At 42.8% G+C, this 15,740-nt stretch overlaps 1 protein-coding gene across 1 annotated transcript in view; it reads right to left on the bottom strand.

The window, feature by feature from the left end:
- LOC118594076 (LIM domain containing preferred translocation partner in lipoma) overlaps nucleotides 1–15,740 on the bottom strand; it is a 606,198-nt gene that overhangs the window by 11,718 nt on the left and 578,740 nt on the right. Inside the window, exons 11-12 of the mRNA XM_036203866.1 lie at nucleotides 6,498–6,676; nucleotides 1,054–1,174 (exon numbers count right to left, since the gene is read on the bottom strand). Of these exons, the coding sequence (XP_036059759.1) occupies nucleotides 1,054–1,174; nucleotides 6,498–6,676 (300 nt within the window). The remainder of the gene's footprint in view (nucleotides 1–1,053; nucleotides 1,175–6,497; nucleotides 6,677–15,740) is intronic.

The following is a 15,740-nucleotide window of genomic DNA, read 5'->3' as shown; positions in this document are numbered from 1 at the left end:
ACCTCATACTGGGTCATTGGAAAGATGATGGCCGAACACCGATGTTCTCTTTTCTTCCCTGGTCACAGACCTCACACAAAGGCCATTCGTTTGTTACTGTATTTCATGCCAACCTTGGAGAGGGGCACACAACCAGAGCTTTATGGATGAACAAGACACAGTGCAAAACCAGACGGTCAGTTACAGGCAAGGCAGTGGACGGAGTGGACCAATTCTCTGGGGCTCTCAGAGCCTTGCCAGCCTGCAGCCTTGGGCATCTTTCAGTGAGACTATGTGATGGGAAGCCTGTATCCCACACAGATGGGAGAAGAGGTTGAAAAGTGCCGTATCCACAAGAGCCAGTAATGACAAAGAAAATTGTTGGGAAGGAGGGGCCTGGGTAGCTCTTAGAAGAAGGGAAAATATTTTAAAACCATTGTCTCTGCCCGTTGCTGTATGGATGGCTGTATGTCCCCACAGTGTCAGCTAAGTCCCTCATCTCCTTCTAGGCTGGTGGTGGGTGTGCCTTACATATTCTCACAGCCTGACCCTGTGCCTGGTGCTTCTACAGCTCTTAGCAGTTGAAACCTCTTGAGCGACACTTGGAAGCTAACTACTGAGTAAATAAACCTCTATGACTTTGAAAGAGAAGTCCCTGCACCTCCGAAATGAATGAACTCTGGTCCTTCTCATTGGGCGATAATGGCCCCTCTGCCCAAAGAAGCAGTTAACCAAATCATAAGTTAATGATTTATCACCATCCTCACCATCATCATCATCCTCACCATCCTCATCACCATCATCATCATCACCATGGCCTTTCCTCTAGCTTAATAGTTTACACCCTCCTGGGACATATAGTTCTGTGTTTCATTCTCATAGCTGCATCTGGAGGGGTAAGGATTTGAAGCATTTGTACAGAGAGGGGGACTGTTCAGAGTGAGGTAAGTTGTGTGATGTCACTGCGTTAACTGCCTGTGTCAGAGCTGAATCCTGTCTGATAACACCAAGGCCTTTGTTAGGCACCAAGGTCTCCAGGTTTCACGATTGCTCTGAGTTGGGCATGCCACAGACCTCACAGCGGTAGCAGTGCACGTGGAAATCACGATCCAGAGCCACGATGCGGACGGTCTCCTCCTGGCCTGGGGCAGGCATGATAGGCTCCTTGCACACAGAACAACGTGGGGCAAATTTCCTGAAAAGAGACAGAATTCCGGTGAGATGTCAAGTGCACATTCCGATAGAGAGGAACACAGCAGGGAAGGGAAGGTGTAAAGCCACAGGCTGACACCAGGTCTGCACTTCCTGTGTGACCTTGACCTAAAGAGAATGAGACAGTAGAGACATTGACAGATGGTGCACACTACGTGTCTGCCAGGGAAGAGGGTGTGAATTGCTCTGTACAGAGAACCTTCAGGAACTCTTTAGCAGGCAGCATGGATATGTAGCAATCCTATGCATAGAACCACACTAGTCCCTAGGCATGACCTAGCTGAACACAGAAAACAAGGTCCTGCCTGAACATGGATGGACACAGGTCCTGGGAGGCTCTGACTTGCTTCTAGATGTTAGTGTGCCTGCCTTGTGCCCTAGACAAATCCCAAAATTAGGAATCTCTACAGCTTTTTTTCTTTAAAATGTGTCTTCAATCCTAGACCACAAAAAGCCTCAAATACACAGGTTTTACCAAATGGCAAAGGTTAGTGGTTTACTATATATTTTCTGAAAAACTTGAAACAGTAAAGTACACATTGCTTACAATTTGTTTGCATGATGGATTTTAGCATGATCAAAGTCTATATAAACACATATGTATGCACACATATAAGGTTTTGAAGCTATTGGTAAATTACTTTCACATATTAATTTATTTTTATCTTTCTGTCTTAGCAGATTAGCAGGCTGAAAAATGGGCTATGAATCCATCTGTATTTTCTAGAATTTAAGGATAGCATTTGTGAAGGTGTAGAATGGACCCAGATAAGAACTGAAAAAATGGTTAAAGGACACACAGAACCAGCACATCTGAAATCCTAGTACTGGAGAGGCTGAGGTAGGAGGATCACTCTAAGTTCCAATCTAGCCTGGGCTACCAAGTAAGCTCCTATTTCAAAAAACTAAAAACAAATAACAAAGGGATATACAGAGAGATACTGAGCAAGTTATTAAAGTTTTTCATGGAAATGGTTTTGAGATTAATGATGTTAAAATTTATCTACTTGTAGTAAGACTTAAAAGAAAATAATGATAGTCATCTAATACTCTGCCAAGCACTTCACGGTTGTCATAGCATTTTTACATACATTATACTCTGTATGTACATTTTAATTTTCCTGGCGGCACCCAAAAGGCATCTGTATGGCTGTAATCTAAATAAATATGAATTAAGTAGCAGATCGATTGATTGCTGTGAAAGAAAAATTAAGAGGATCATGGTACAAATGCAGTAGTAATCAGGGTTGTTATAATTGATATTTTATGCAAGAAGTTTATATGCAGTGGCAAAAATTGCTCTGGATTACCTGATTATTTTTGAATCTGGGTTATCAGTAGTAAAAGACACAGGCTCTGGTGTCAACTGCAGAACTTCCTTTCCCCAGCTGCGAGGTCCCTGGAAGGGCAGAAGTAGCCGCAGCCTCCTCCAGGACACAATTTCTCTTCTATTTTTACTTTACCTATTTAGTAGTAATTACTCCCACGTCTTTGGTGACCACTATATTGGTTCGTACAGGAGGAATCTGAGCCATACCTAATGCCATGAATCACCTGCTATATTTTTCTATGAGAAAGGCACTATTTGATTTGATGTCTGGCCTCATGGTCCTCCAGTATAGCTGTGTTCTCACTAACCAATCACCCTTCCTTAGCAAAGCTGAGAGGCTAGAGTTTAGAGTTGTCACTGTGCTATCATGATCTGAGGTGGTGTTTTCCAATGCTTAGCTCGCCAAGTGGATGATAATAATAAATAGGGTGACAACAGTTTTGATGGTTACTATTTATTAAGTGCCTGTTACATGCCAAGTTCTGTTAGACACTGTACACATTATTTTCTGTTGATAGCCATGTTATTAGGAAATGTTTTTTTTTAATCATTTCTGTGCATCAGTCAAGGGAGCCATGAACCTAGTCATTTCACATCCAACATATTTCTGGCAATTAACAAATGAATGCCAAATTAAACAACCAAATGGATCAATGTTATGGCTTGGATATGAAATTGTCCCTTCAGGCTCATATACCTGGCACTGAGCTGTCAACCGATGAACCTCTGGAAGGTGACTGGATTGTGGCAGCTTTGACTTGAACAGATTCATCCATCCTTAGAGTCCTAGCACAATGGCATTGTATTATCAGGAGGTGATGTGGGAGGTAAGCTGGTTGGAGAAGGCAGGTCATGACAGCACACCTTTCAAGGGCACATCTTGTCCCTGGCAGCCATGAGGTGAAGAGCTGTTCAATTGTACCATTCCTCCATGATATGCTGCCTCACCACAGGTCCAAAAACCAAGGACCAGCTTACTATGGACTAACAATTCTGAAAACCATGTGTCTAAATAGACCTTTCCTACTCAGGTATTTGTCATGGGGCCAGGAAGCCTGACTAATACCACAGATGACACCCCTGCCAGGAAAGCACAGATCACTGTGTATGCCTCACACACGAAAAAGAGCAGTGTAAGCCCACCTTCCCTGGCACAAGAAACACAGATTCAAAAGATTCCAGCACAGACCTGAGAGGAAAATCTCCATGCCTCTGTATTTGTTCTAAATCTTTTCTAGTCTATCTTCTTGCAAAAATTATTCATGTTGGTCACTGTAAAAAATTTATTCACATGTATAGTTCATCATAAACCAGGAGACAATATAATAGACTTAACAAAATTACTCAAATATAGAGGTGGCATGAATTCATAACTAGGAATAAGGAGTGGTAAAATCAAAGAAATAAATACTTACTAAAATAGATAGTAGGTTTAGCCTTTAAAGATAGCCAGCCAGGTAAAATGAGGAGTGTGTGTGTGTGTGTGTGTGTGTGTGTGTGTGTGTGTGTGTGTCTGCGCGCATGCACGTGTGTGCCCAGTGCCACCTCCCACATACTTTTGTGTACAGGACCTAAAATAGTCCCCCTACAAGGGAGTTCTCAAAAGTTATTGGCGACCATGTCTGTGAAAGAGTTCAATTCCCAGTGGGCTGTAGGACATAAGTATTTCTATGGAAATGGCCCATTCGCTAAGCCTCAAGATTCTGCCCCTCATGTGACAAGTTCTGAGATGCCATTTTAGAGGCTTTGCCAATAGCCAATCCTCTATCAGCAATCCGCCTGTTTCTCACTTGGCCCAGTTCCAGGTCTGCTTGAGTGAGGCCTGCCTGGAACCCAGAGTCAAATGATCAGTTCTGAAGAAGACAGGGCAGCTTTTCTTGTGCCGACCTCCTGGTGATGCCCCTTCTGCCCTGCATCCTTGTTATGCTGGCATATTCTGCCTCCTTCCCACAAGTCCAGCACTGACAACTACCCTGTCCAGCTTCCTGTGTCCAGTGTCTCCTTCAGCACTCAACACAGCAATTGGCACATCGAAGCTTGTGAATGTGAGAATTAAACTAAAACATGTTTCCTAACAGCCCACAATGGAGACCCATTCACAAAAGCCAAAGAGAAGCTTTCTCAAAGCAGAGAAGCAGGGTCTGCTCCTTTGCTGGTCTCTCAGGCTGTACGGTACACACCCCGTGTTTGAAGGCTAGCACCCCGTGCTGGAGGGCCAGCAACTCTGTATTCTAGTACTTCCAAAGCTAAGTAATAAGACCTCTAGAAAATGGTGTTTTATTTTCCTCCCATAGAAGGGCAGTATCCGAAAGCCATCCCCACCCCCATATCTGCCAACATTATTTCTTAAGAAATAATTTCTTTTCCATGTGCACTGAAAGAGAGGGAGGCTGGGGCTTGAGATATGCAACTCCCTACCCCCTTTTCAGTTGCTCCAGGCTGCTTTTTTAGAGTGTTCAGACCCACACGCTTATGTCACTTGTCCAAGTCTCCTCTAATCACGCTCCCCACCACTAGAAACGAAGGATAAGTGGCAGGGACACAGACTTACACTTGTCAGAACTGATTTCCTCTTTTAATTGAGGGGTGTGATAGCTCAGGCTTTCCCGCAACACAAATGTGTGTGCCCTGCTTACATCTACCTGTCTTTCTTGGATCGTGAAAGTCTCAAAGAGGAGAGGAACAGTGACAGAGAAACACTCCCCCTTGGTATCTTTTCACTTCCCTTAAATAGATGCAGGGCTTTTTTTTTTTTTCATGTGTAATTACAAGCTAAAAATAGCAATAATGTGAAGTACAATTTATGCTTTGACTGCCCTTTAAAAGCAAGCCTTTTCGTGTCTAATTCAGGTTGAAAATTTCTGCTTCTGGGTTTTTTTCTAATTCATTCAGCCTCACGACTTTGGGTGAGGTTTTTTGCTTTCGCTGCTCCTTGGGAGAGTGGTCAGGAAATTCATTTTAAAAATATGAGTCTCAGGTCCCCACACTGCTTGTGGAAAGTACCTCCTGGATGTTGACAATCAGCAGTGGTGAAAGAAACCCACAGCCCGTCTTGAGCCTCAGAGCGTAGCCCGAAAGTGGTCAGCAACGTGCTTCATCTTTTGGGAGCCTTACAAACCACTCTTAAAGTAACTGCCCAGCAAACGGAAGCAAGGAAGCCGGCCTGGTTACGTTAGCAAGCCATACCTGCAGCTTCCCACACAGACCAGGGTAAACATGTGCGCTGAGGCGATGAACCAGTTAGCCAACTCATGAGCACAACAAGGAGAAATACAGAACTGTCGTTTTTCTCAACACCTCCTACATTGGAGGAAAGAGGGACTGTAAAAGTGGAGACGTGAAGAAGGGAAGTCATGTTTCTAGGCCTACCTGTGGGTTAGTAGACGTGATCCTGAGAACTTTTCTTTCTGACCCTTCTCAAAATGCTGCACCATACTGCACCAATCAATGTCATGAGGAAGCATAGCTAGGCACCCAAGACCTTGGTGGGGGAGGAGGCTAAGAGAGGACATGGAGGTGTTGGCTAGGGCATGAAGCTGTCTCTCACACCGGAACTGGGTGACAGAACTGCTCTCTGATCTCTGCATCTCTCCAAGAGCACCTCCTACCCCTACAGTAACAGGGGTGCAGAGGCTGTCTTAGTTAGGAGACCATTAGGTCAAGTGTTGGTCAGATAACCAAACTGAAGAACTGGGAGAAGTTGGACGTCTTGCTAAATGCCACGGCTCTTGTCGAAGTGAGTTGGCTCTTCCCTACCTATAGCTGCACAAGGATACCGTGGTCAATTGCAGACAGGCTCTGAACAGAGGCTAAACTGGATAACGACAGGGACCCCCTAATGTCAATCCCTGCACCGGAGATAGCTCTCAGAATAGATCCCTAGATCCTGGTGTGTCGCTCAGCAAGAAGCGTGTGGCAGGCAAGGAGAGCAGAGTTCAAGAGGACTGGCAGGTTGGAGGCGAGCATGGCAGCTTACTTGTGGAAGTCCTCGATGCAATGAATGAGGCCGCAGGCATCCACGGTAAATGGGATGCCATCCAGGCTGCGGTGGCACGTCACGCAGGTGAAACAGTGAGGGTGGTAGGCCTTCCCGGTGGCACGGAGGATCCGCTCCATGATGGGCTTCTGGCACACATTGCACTGCTCCAGAGTATTCTGAGGGGAGACAGACAGCTGGTCAACAGAGCACTGTGGCTCCAGCATGCATCACAACACTCTAGGGAAGGCAGCGGGCACCATCGGAGCGAGAACGATGCGCACAGGCAGGTCGGAGGCAGTAGGCAGCAAACCCACATTTTGCTTTGTTTTTTAATTTTTCAAGATGGGGTTTCTCTGTGAAACAGTCTTGGCTATCATGGTACTTACTCTGTAGACCAGGCTGGCCCCGTACTCGCAGACACCACCTGCCTCTGCCTCCCAAGTACTGGGATTAAAGGTGTGCGCCACCCATTTCTGGCTTCTAAGGAATGTCTTTTTTTGAATATGCATTGGTGTTTTTGCCATGGGTGTCAGGTCCCCTGAAACTGGAGTTACAGACTGTTGTGAGCTGCTATGTGGGTGCTGGGAATTGAACCAGGATCCTCTGGAAGAACAGTCAGTGCTCTTACCTGCTGAGCCATCTCTCCAGCCCCAAATCCATGTTTTACAATACCCACTGTCTGCCTTCTATGGCACTCCTTTCTACTACACAAAGAGTGAGGACACATTTTTCAATAAAGGCTCAGATAGTAAGGACCTGTGGTACTAACCATTCAATTTACCCACAGATAACAAAGACTGACTCTGAGCACACAGAAGCAAAGGGCCTGCAGTTAAGTCAAGTTTTATTTATAAAAAGAGGTGGTAGGCTGGATGTGTTCCCTGAGTTACATCTCCCAGTTTCGTACTTAGAAAACTGCTATACTATTACAAGTAAAACTTGACTCAGCAGTAAAGACCTAGTAGGGTTGCTTAGGCCCCTAACATTTTATCTATGTTATGACTGCAATAAGTGTACACCCCTCCACAGAGCCTAAATCAAAGCTCCCATTTAAAACCTCAAAATCCAGGCCAAATGAACTCCTGATAGAAATGTTGAACATAAAGTGGTAGTCTGGTTGTGAAAAGTACGCTAAGAAATTCAATATACCTGGATTTGAAAATACACTGAGCCTTAGGAATACATATGAACCTTAGGAGCTAATATTCAACAAGTCAGCACTCAAAAGGCCCTGCTGTCAACCCCACCCCACACCCAGGCTATGTTCCCAAACAATAATCTTTTTTTCATGTGTGATATGTGTTATTCTCTAAATGAAGTATCTGAAGTGACTCACTAGAATCTGGAATCAACATAGGGTATAGATATCAACAGGAAGACACAGAAGTTGATGGAGCATAGAAATTTAGGAGAAACTGCCTTCTTACTGTGAGGTCTTCAAATGCCTTGAGGTGAGATATGCTTGTATTGAGGTAATAAGTGTCCTGAAAACTACCCCAAGGCAACTCTTTGGCATTGGCTCTTCGTCTATCTCCCCCCTTGAAATAACCCCCCTTTGTCACTCTACAGATGCCCAATTTATTTCCTGAAACATGGATGTGACCAAGTATTTTTCCTGACAACAAATCTTCATGGCACCGTAATACAGAGTGAATTCCCTCAATGACATTTGACCCCCCCCCCATCTCTAGGCTGAGCTCCTTATCATATCTAAGCAGACTGCTCACTCTCATTCACCCCCCTGGGAAATACCCAACTTATGTGTCTTGACTCATGACTACATGAATGAACTGTGGCAATTTTCCATCTGACCTTCCAATACACAGCTCAGAAGGCTCTTTAATGACACACCTGAACACATTATTTCCTTCTTCATTTATTTTTCTTAGAGCACGTAACTGTATATACCTCCTGAATTTACAACACTATAATTTCATTAAAGGAAGGGATTGTCTCTTACAAATATATTTCTCTGTCCCAGTATACTACTTGGGATAAAAACAAGCTGGGGATGAATGGCTACAGAAAGAATGAATGAAGAAATAGCATGTCACTCCACCATGGCAGCACAGCACTGGTCCCCTGTCCCCAACTCTGGAAATCCATCCCAAGATGAACTGGTAAATTCATCATCATCTTCTCCTATGAGCTGCGGCTGCCTGAGTTCTGTTGCTGCCTTTGGTCATAGTCTAAACTCATGGAAACTATTAACCTACTCTCCCCCATCTTGAAGTAGTAAAATTAAAATAGCAGAGGCTCACAGGGTAAAATTCCGGAGCTGATGATGGTCTGGAGAATGATAACCTTGCTTCTTCTCTACTGGTGACCTGAGTTAATGTGACTGTAAATTGTCTTCCTGGGGCTTCTGTTTTGCTTCTCTGGGGGTTTTAACTTTTTTTCTTCTTAAACCCACTCTGCAATGGAGTTAAATAAACCGGAAAATGCTAGACCAGAGAGCATCTTTGTTTGCACTGAGGCTTGGCTCTGAGCAACATACAAGGCTGAGTCAGTTTCTAAGGGAAAGCATTATGGTCTGAGTGCTCTATTCACAGGATGGGTAATCCGGACAGTTGTGCAGTGAAAAATAAGCTTTATATATGCCTAAAATTAGCCTCATGAAAAACGTCCCCAAGTCAGAAAAAAAAAAGTTTCCAAGAAAGTGGCTGGCTTGGACACAGGCCATGAAGGACACCTTATGCTATATTAAACAATTCCCTTTACTGTACACCTCTGTCCCTCATTCACATTGCCAGGGTGGAGGGGCTAGCACTTCCTCTAGTCCAGGCTGTCATCTCTCAGGTGGGGTAACAGACTTAGAGCTGACTGGTTAATGGGGTCACTGGGCTCCTGAGGTTGACACATCTACTTTCCTGACTCCTGGCCATTTAGAAGGGTCGAGCAAACTCATATTTGGTCACAACAAGGAGAACACGCTAGATAAATAGCATGTTACATTGTTCTGGTAATGACAATACATATTGTATGATCTTAGGTACATAATTTCTTTGCTCTAGATTTCAGGTTTCTCAACGGTAAAATGAATAATCCCAATTCTTCAGTTTTACAATTATTTACTAGTACTAACAACACAAGAAAAGGCCAATTTCCTGCTACCAGATATGTATTAGAAACAAAAGTGGGGCTCATGCCGGGTGGTGGTGCACGCCTTTAATCCCAGCACTCGGGAGGCAGAGGCAGGCGGATCTCTGTGAGTTCGAGGCCAGACTGGTCTACAGAGCGAGATTCAGGAAAGGCACAAAGCTACACAGAAAAGCCCTGTCTCGAAAAACCAAAAAAAAAAAAAAAAAAAAAAAAAAAAGTGGGGCTCACATGTTTACTCTGTCCCCCCCCCCCCACTTAAAACATTTAGAAATTTTCTAATCATAAAATTTCAAGCACAACAATGGACCACTTTATATCTTTTTATACATGGTTATTTTTAAATAAAAAGCTGGGCTCTTCATGTATATTAAGCTTTTCTAAAGTAGGATAGAGTAGAATGTAAAATAACAGTTTTGAAGAAAACAGACTTCAACAGAATCAGTGGAGAGAAATGCCTCTAAGTCTGTTCAGGTCCCATCTTATATGTGGACCAAGGCTCCATGTCTGACAGGTTGGGTAGACAGTAGAAGAGGACACTACAGCTTGGGGACCCTTACCATCAGTGGTGTGCTCTGTGGCTTGGCTCCTCATCCCCATTAATCTCACATGTGGGCTTCATCTTTTAGCCACCATACTGAGTGTGTCGCTACGTCTTTAAAAACAGTGTTCATGCCCAGGCCACCTTATACTTTTCTTTGCCTGGGAAACATCTACTTATTTTTGCAAATGAATCTCAAAGGCCACTTGTTCTGAAAAAGAAATCTTTCCTGAGCCTCCTTCTGTTACAGTAAAATAACTCACATTCTCAATACCATAGTATCGCTTATGGGAGGCATTCCCTATCACATCTACATGGCCAAATAGTGATCTCTCTTCTCTCTTCTCCCACAAAACTCTAGTCTGAGGATGTGTTGCCTACGAAATAGGTTCTGAAATAACTTTGCACACAGGAAGTTATTGAGCGGTATCCTTGTAGTCTGCATTTATAGGAGATTAAAGGAGTTGCTAGGTGAGATCTATGATGTAGCTCCAACTAAGACCTGGATGGGTTCATGGAGGATGTGACAGCTGGAATTGACATGTAGAATTGTCCTTCCATGAAGTTAGTGATGAGGGACTTTATACCTGCACCTATTAGTCAGTGGACACAAGACAATCCCCAAGAAAGAAGGGTAACTTTGACTTGTGTTTTCCTTCAGCTGATAATTAGCACAGAGGGATCTAGCTATGCGCCTTCACTAGTCAACATTCCCAGCAGCTAGGGCAATGAGAGCCTCAATCTTGAAGAGACACCTGGGCAGCATACTATATCATCTACACAAATAGTCATCCTTGCCCTGGGCCCGCATAGTTCATGGTACCAGGTCGGAACTTGTGATATTGTGTCCTCCAATATATTGTGCACCCTAACAAACTTATCTGGGGTCAGGAACAGAACAGCCACTAGACAGACACAGAGGCCAGAAAATGGTGGCACACACACCTTTAACCCTAGCATTCAGGAGGCAAAGATCCATCCAGATCTCTGTGAGTTCAAGGCCACAATGGAAATAAGAGCCAGGCATGGTGGCACACACCTTTAATCCCAGGAAGTGATGGCAGGAAGTAGAAAGGTATATAAAGATGTGAGAACCAGGAACTAGCAGCTTCTAGGCTTTTAAGCTTTTAGGCTTTCAGCAGCAGTTCAGCTGAGATCCATTCGGGTGAGGACTCAGAAGCTTTCAGTCTGAGGAAACAAGATCAGCTGAGAAGTTGGTGAGGCGACATTGGCTGTGGTTTGTTCTGTTTCTCTGATCTTTCCAAATTTACCCCTATATCTGGCTCCAGTTATTTCCTTTATAAGACCGTTTAGCAATTCATCTATAGGAACTGGTACCATGTCATGGAAGACCTTGTCACTTTAGCTCACTGAAGAGTCTATATTTTATTAATTTTACAACAGACACTATTTTGGGCAGTTACTCCAATCAAAGTATGGTTGAAATGCAAAGCTTTGAGAGTAGCCGAAAAGAAGCAGGGAATATGTAATTGAAAGGCACAGATTATGAACTTCTCTGAAACGATGAGGATCCAGTTGTGATTAGAACCAAAAATTGAACCAAAGATTAAAGTAAAATCACAAACAAACTTGTACTCAAAACTCCCCAATGCAACTGTTTTTAAATCTGAGATACAATCTGGTTGTAGTTTTTATATCCTTGGGTGTTATATAAATAACTTTTCTAATTCCCAAGCAGAAGAGCTGGAAGGAGCAGCTGAATATAAATGAAGCACCCAGGCAGCATAAACACAAACTGCTAGTGCGAGAATCCAGAGTGTGTGTTAGTACAGCTACCACGTCAGCCAGGAATATACTGGTCAGCGTGCGCACTTTCAATCAAGAGAGGAGTTGAGTTGCAAGACTGGAAAGTGAGTTTCGTTAAAACTTTATAAAGTTAAAATGTGATCTTACAGTTTTGGCTAAATGAGCAATATCATGAAACAGGAAGGATTATACAATGATGGGGTGACAGCTTATGTTTTAGAGAAAGTTTTGGCCTTATTGTGATGAAAAGAAAAAAACGTGAGAGTGAAAATATTAGAACCTGAATGTCTTTATAACTTCTCCAGTTCAGAGTTTACAACTTCCCACATTTACCTCCCTCAAAATGCCATGCTTAGAAAATGATACCGAGGGGCACATCTAAGAGCCCAAACTCACTCCTAGAAGAGGAGTGTGACAGGACAGAGGCTGTGAGATGCATACTACTCTGTTTACAAACCACACCCCAAGTGGAATCAAGAAACCAAGGCCTGGATCATGAACGCAGATAGAAGCAGATTCATACCTCCATGTTCCCTGTGCAATAGGGAACAATTCCAATGTTCAGACTGTACTTAGTCTGTATTTTTGTAGACACACTTTACATTGCAAACAGAAGGCATTCAGGCTTACTACCTGCAAGTTACATGCAAAGAAACGAAATCAGGAAGCATCGTGATCTTAAGACCATCTGTCCCCCAAACTCCTATACTACCAGACAGAAAACTCATTGTTGGATCCCAGCATTTACAATAGTGTTTCTGCACAAAAGTGATGCTTCATAAATTTTAATTAGACGATAAACCAACAAACTGTGGATCATTTGTTTAAAATTAAATTATTTTATATAACCATGTAAAACCTGCCAGAGAGGGAAGTTCAAGTGAGTTTCAGGTGTATCATACTTAAGAGTGTTGTGAGAGGCCAAAGGAGGCTTTCCAGTGTCCTCGAGTTATCAGCTGGGTCCAGAGATGACTTCAGTGTTCTGAACAAATGCCACCCTTTTCTACATGAATGCTGAGGTGAAAACTTGGGAAGGTACATTACAAGTCTAAGTGTTACCAATAGAATGGCAATGTGGTTCGGCAGAAAGATTTGTCTGTGACTCAGCAAATTTCTCTTGAAGTGTCAATGTAATTACTTAAGTTCAAATAATTCTATTGTTTCACTCACTTATGGATGGACTGTAAATCTGTTCTTGATCTGATGATCAAGAACACTAAAGAGGATGTTTATGCTACAGGGTCTCCACAGGCAAAGATGTCATTCAACCTTGGGAGCACCAAGGGGCCCACTGTTGATACCCCAAGAGCTCAGCCTCCATGTGAAGCATACATTTCCTACTGCAATCTTTTCTGCACTCTGGCCTGCCTTCTACCTGTATCTACATCAAGATGTATATTTTATATTTGTATCTGTGTTTCAAAACAGACTGAAAATAATCACAGCAAATTTAGTGCTATCCCTAAACTGTGACTTTCTAATCAGAATCAAAATTCTTTTTTATAGTTGAAAATTATAATTTTCCCCCAAATGTTGCTAGGTGATATCAAAACCCTAAAAACCTCTGTTTTTGTGATGTCATGACTTCCTTTCTTATAGACAGACAGACATGCAAACACACATACCACACACACACACACACACACACACACACACACACGATAGCTACAAAACACCTGAGGATTCTATAAAATAATTTCAACTTTCATTTTTTTTGTATGAAATCCTGGGTATAACTTTTTTCATTGCTGCCTATAATTCTTCAAATTTCTTACAATGTCTGTTTAAACCAACACTTCATGTGTCTCCTCTAATAAATTGTCTTCCCACCTACTCCAGCATTGCAGAAAGCCCAGGAAGCCAAGTGTTTAACATCCTGGGAGGGGCAGCGGGAAAGAGAAGTCCCAGATCCCACCCTTTCATTCACAACTTTCCAAGATAACAGGGAAGGTAAACACATCTACAAAAAACTGATTACAGGCAAAGAACATGGCACACTGTTCTCATGAGGAGATGAGCAGCTTGTAGTGGGAACAGAGAGAAAGAGACAGAGAGGGATTACTTTAGAATGGGGGAGAACAGGATGTTTTCTGTAGTTTATGACTATACATCTCTTCTTGGTGGGGTGAAAACTAATTTTAATACTCTTTGACATTAATGTTAGGTTAGAACAAGAGTCTTTATCATTAGTTAAGCCACCCTGAGTGTAGTTAGAGTTTTCCTGCCTGGCCCAGTCAGGACAAATCTCTCTCACCCGCCAGGCCCATAGACGCTCAGAACCAACCAAGTAAACATACAGAAACTTACATTGTTTACAAACTGTATGGCCGTGGCAGCCTTCTTGTTATCTACTTCTTCTATCTTAAATTAACCCATTTCTGTTAGTCTATACTTTGCCACGTGGCTCGTGGCTTACCATTACCTTACATCCTCCTTGTCATGGCGGTGTTTCCCCGCACCAACCTTCATTTCCCAGCATTCTCTTCTCCTTGTCCTGCCTACCCTATCCTTCCTGCCTGGCTACTGGCCAATCAGTACTTTATTTATTTTAACCAATCAGAGCAACACATTTGACATACAGAACATCCCACAGCACTTGAGAGGTATCTCAGATAAGCCTGCCTCAAATAAAACTTCTACAGTCAGAAGATTGGAACAAAAATCTGTGACCTTGTGTATTAAGGATTTTCAAGAATGAATGTGCATGTGCATGTTAACAACTGTAACTGCACATTGCATAAGTGGAGCAGAATTATTAGCATGGGATTATGACTTAGAAGACAAGATTTTTTTTTTTTTTTTTTTTTTTTTTACATTTGGACTATATAACTTGGCTTTAATATGAAGAAACTAGAGAACTAGGGAGACACCTCATCTAGTAAGTGTTGTCAAGCAAGCACAGTGACCTGAGTTCAATCACCACGACTCATGTTTAAAAAAAAACAACAAAAAAAAAAAGCCAGTTGTGCAGCACCAGAGATAGTTCATTGATTAACAGCATTGGCTGCTCTTCCAGAAGATCCACATAGCAGCCTACAACCTTATGCAACTCTAGTTCCAATAATCCAACACCCACTTCTGGGCTTTGAGGACATGGCTTGCATGTGGAGCACAAACATACATAGAGCTCAAAACCCATACACATAAAATGAAATATATTAAAAAAAACAAACAACAAAACAAAAAAACCAAAACAACTGAAAAAACCAGGTGTGGTGGTACATGCATGTAATCCCTAGTGCTGCTAAGGGAAAGAGAAGTGGATTCTGGGAGCTCACTGGTCAGCAAGTCTAGCCTACTGGGCAAGTTGCAGGTTAATGAGAGACCTATTCAGACAAATAAATCAACAAATAGATGACTTTGGTTAAAAGACATTTCTGTGGCTGTTCCTTATGGCTCGGGGAGGTGATTTTGTACTTTAAAACACGTAAGCCATGTTGACTGGTATGCCTTCCAAAGTACTTTTCTTGGATGTATCAGAATCCTTGAGAAATGAGGGGCCATAATGCTGACATTATTGTGTCATGCCAGGGGCAAATTAAAAGATCACAGGAACTCCAGTGAGACTATTGTGAGAGGGGAATAAAGAATAGGATTCCTTTCCTTCCAAGCCAAGTCCAATCAGAGATCTGTCTTTACAACCTCTTCAAGGCATAGTCTTGTTAGGACTTATTCATGTGAGAGCTGTGGCCGACCTGTCATACAGTCTAAGCATTTGTTGGTGATGAATTCAGGAGGCTGGCTTGAAGTCTAAGAAGTAACTGACTTTTCTGGCTTTTGGTGTCCTCACCTACGAAGACTGAGGATGTCTGCACTGATGTGTTTTAATAGTT

This window comes from Onychomys torridus, chromosome 12, assembly GCF_903995425.1.
Source record: "Onychomys torridus chromosome 12, mOncTor1.1, whole genome shotgun sequence".
Classification (NCBI taxonomy): domain Eukaryota; kingdom Metazoa; phylum Chordata; class Mammalia; order Rodentia; family Cricetidae; genus Onychomys; species Onychomys torridus.
The sequence above is the reverse complement of the archived record's forward strand: the minus strand, read 5'-3'. Positions and strand labels throughout refer to the sequence as shown.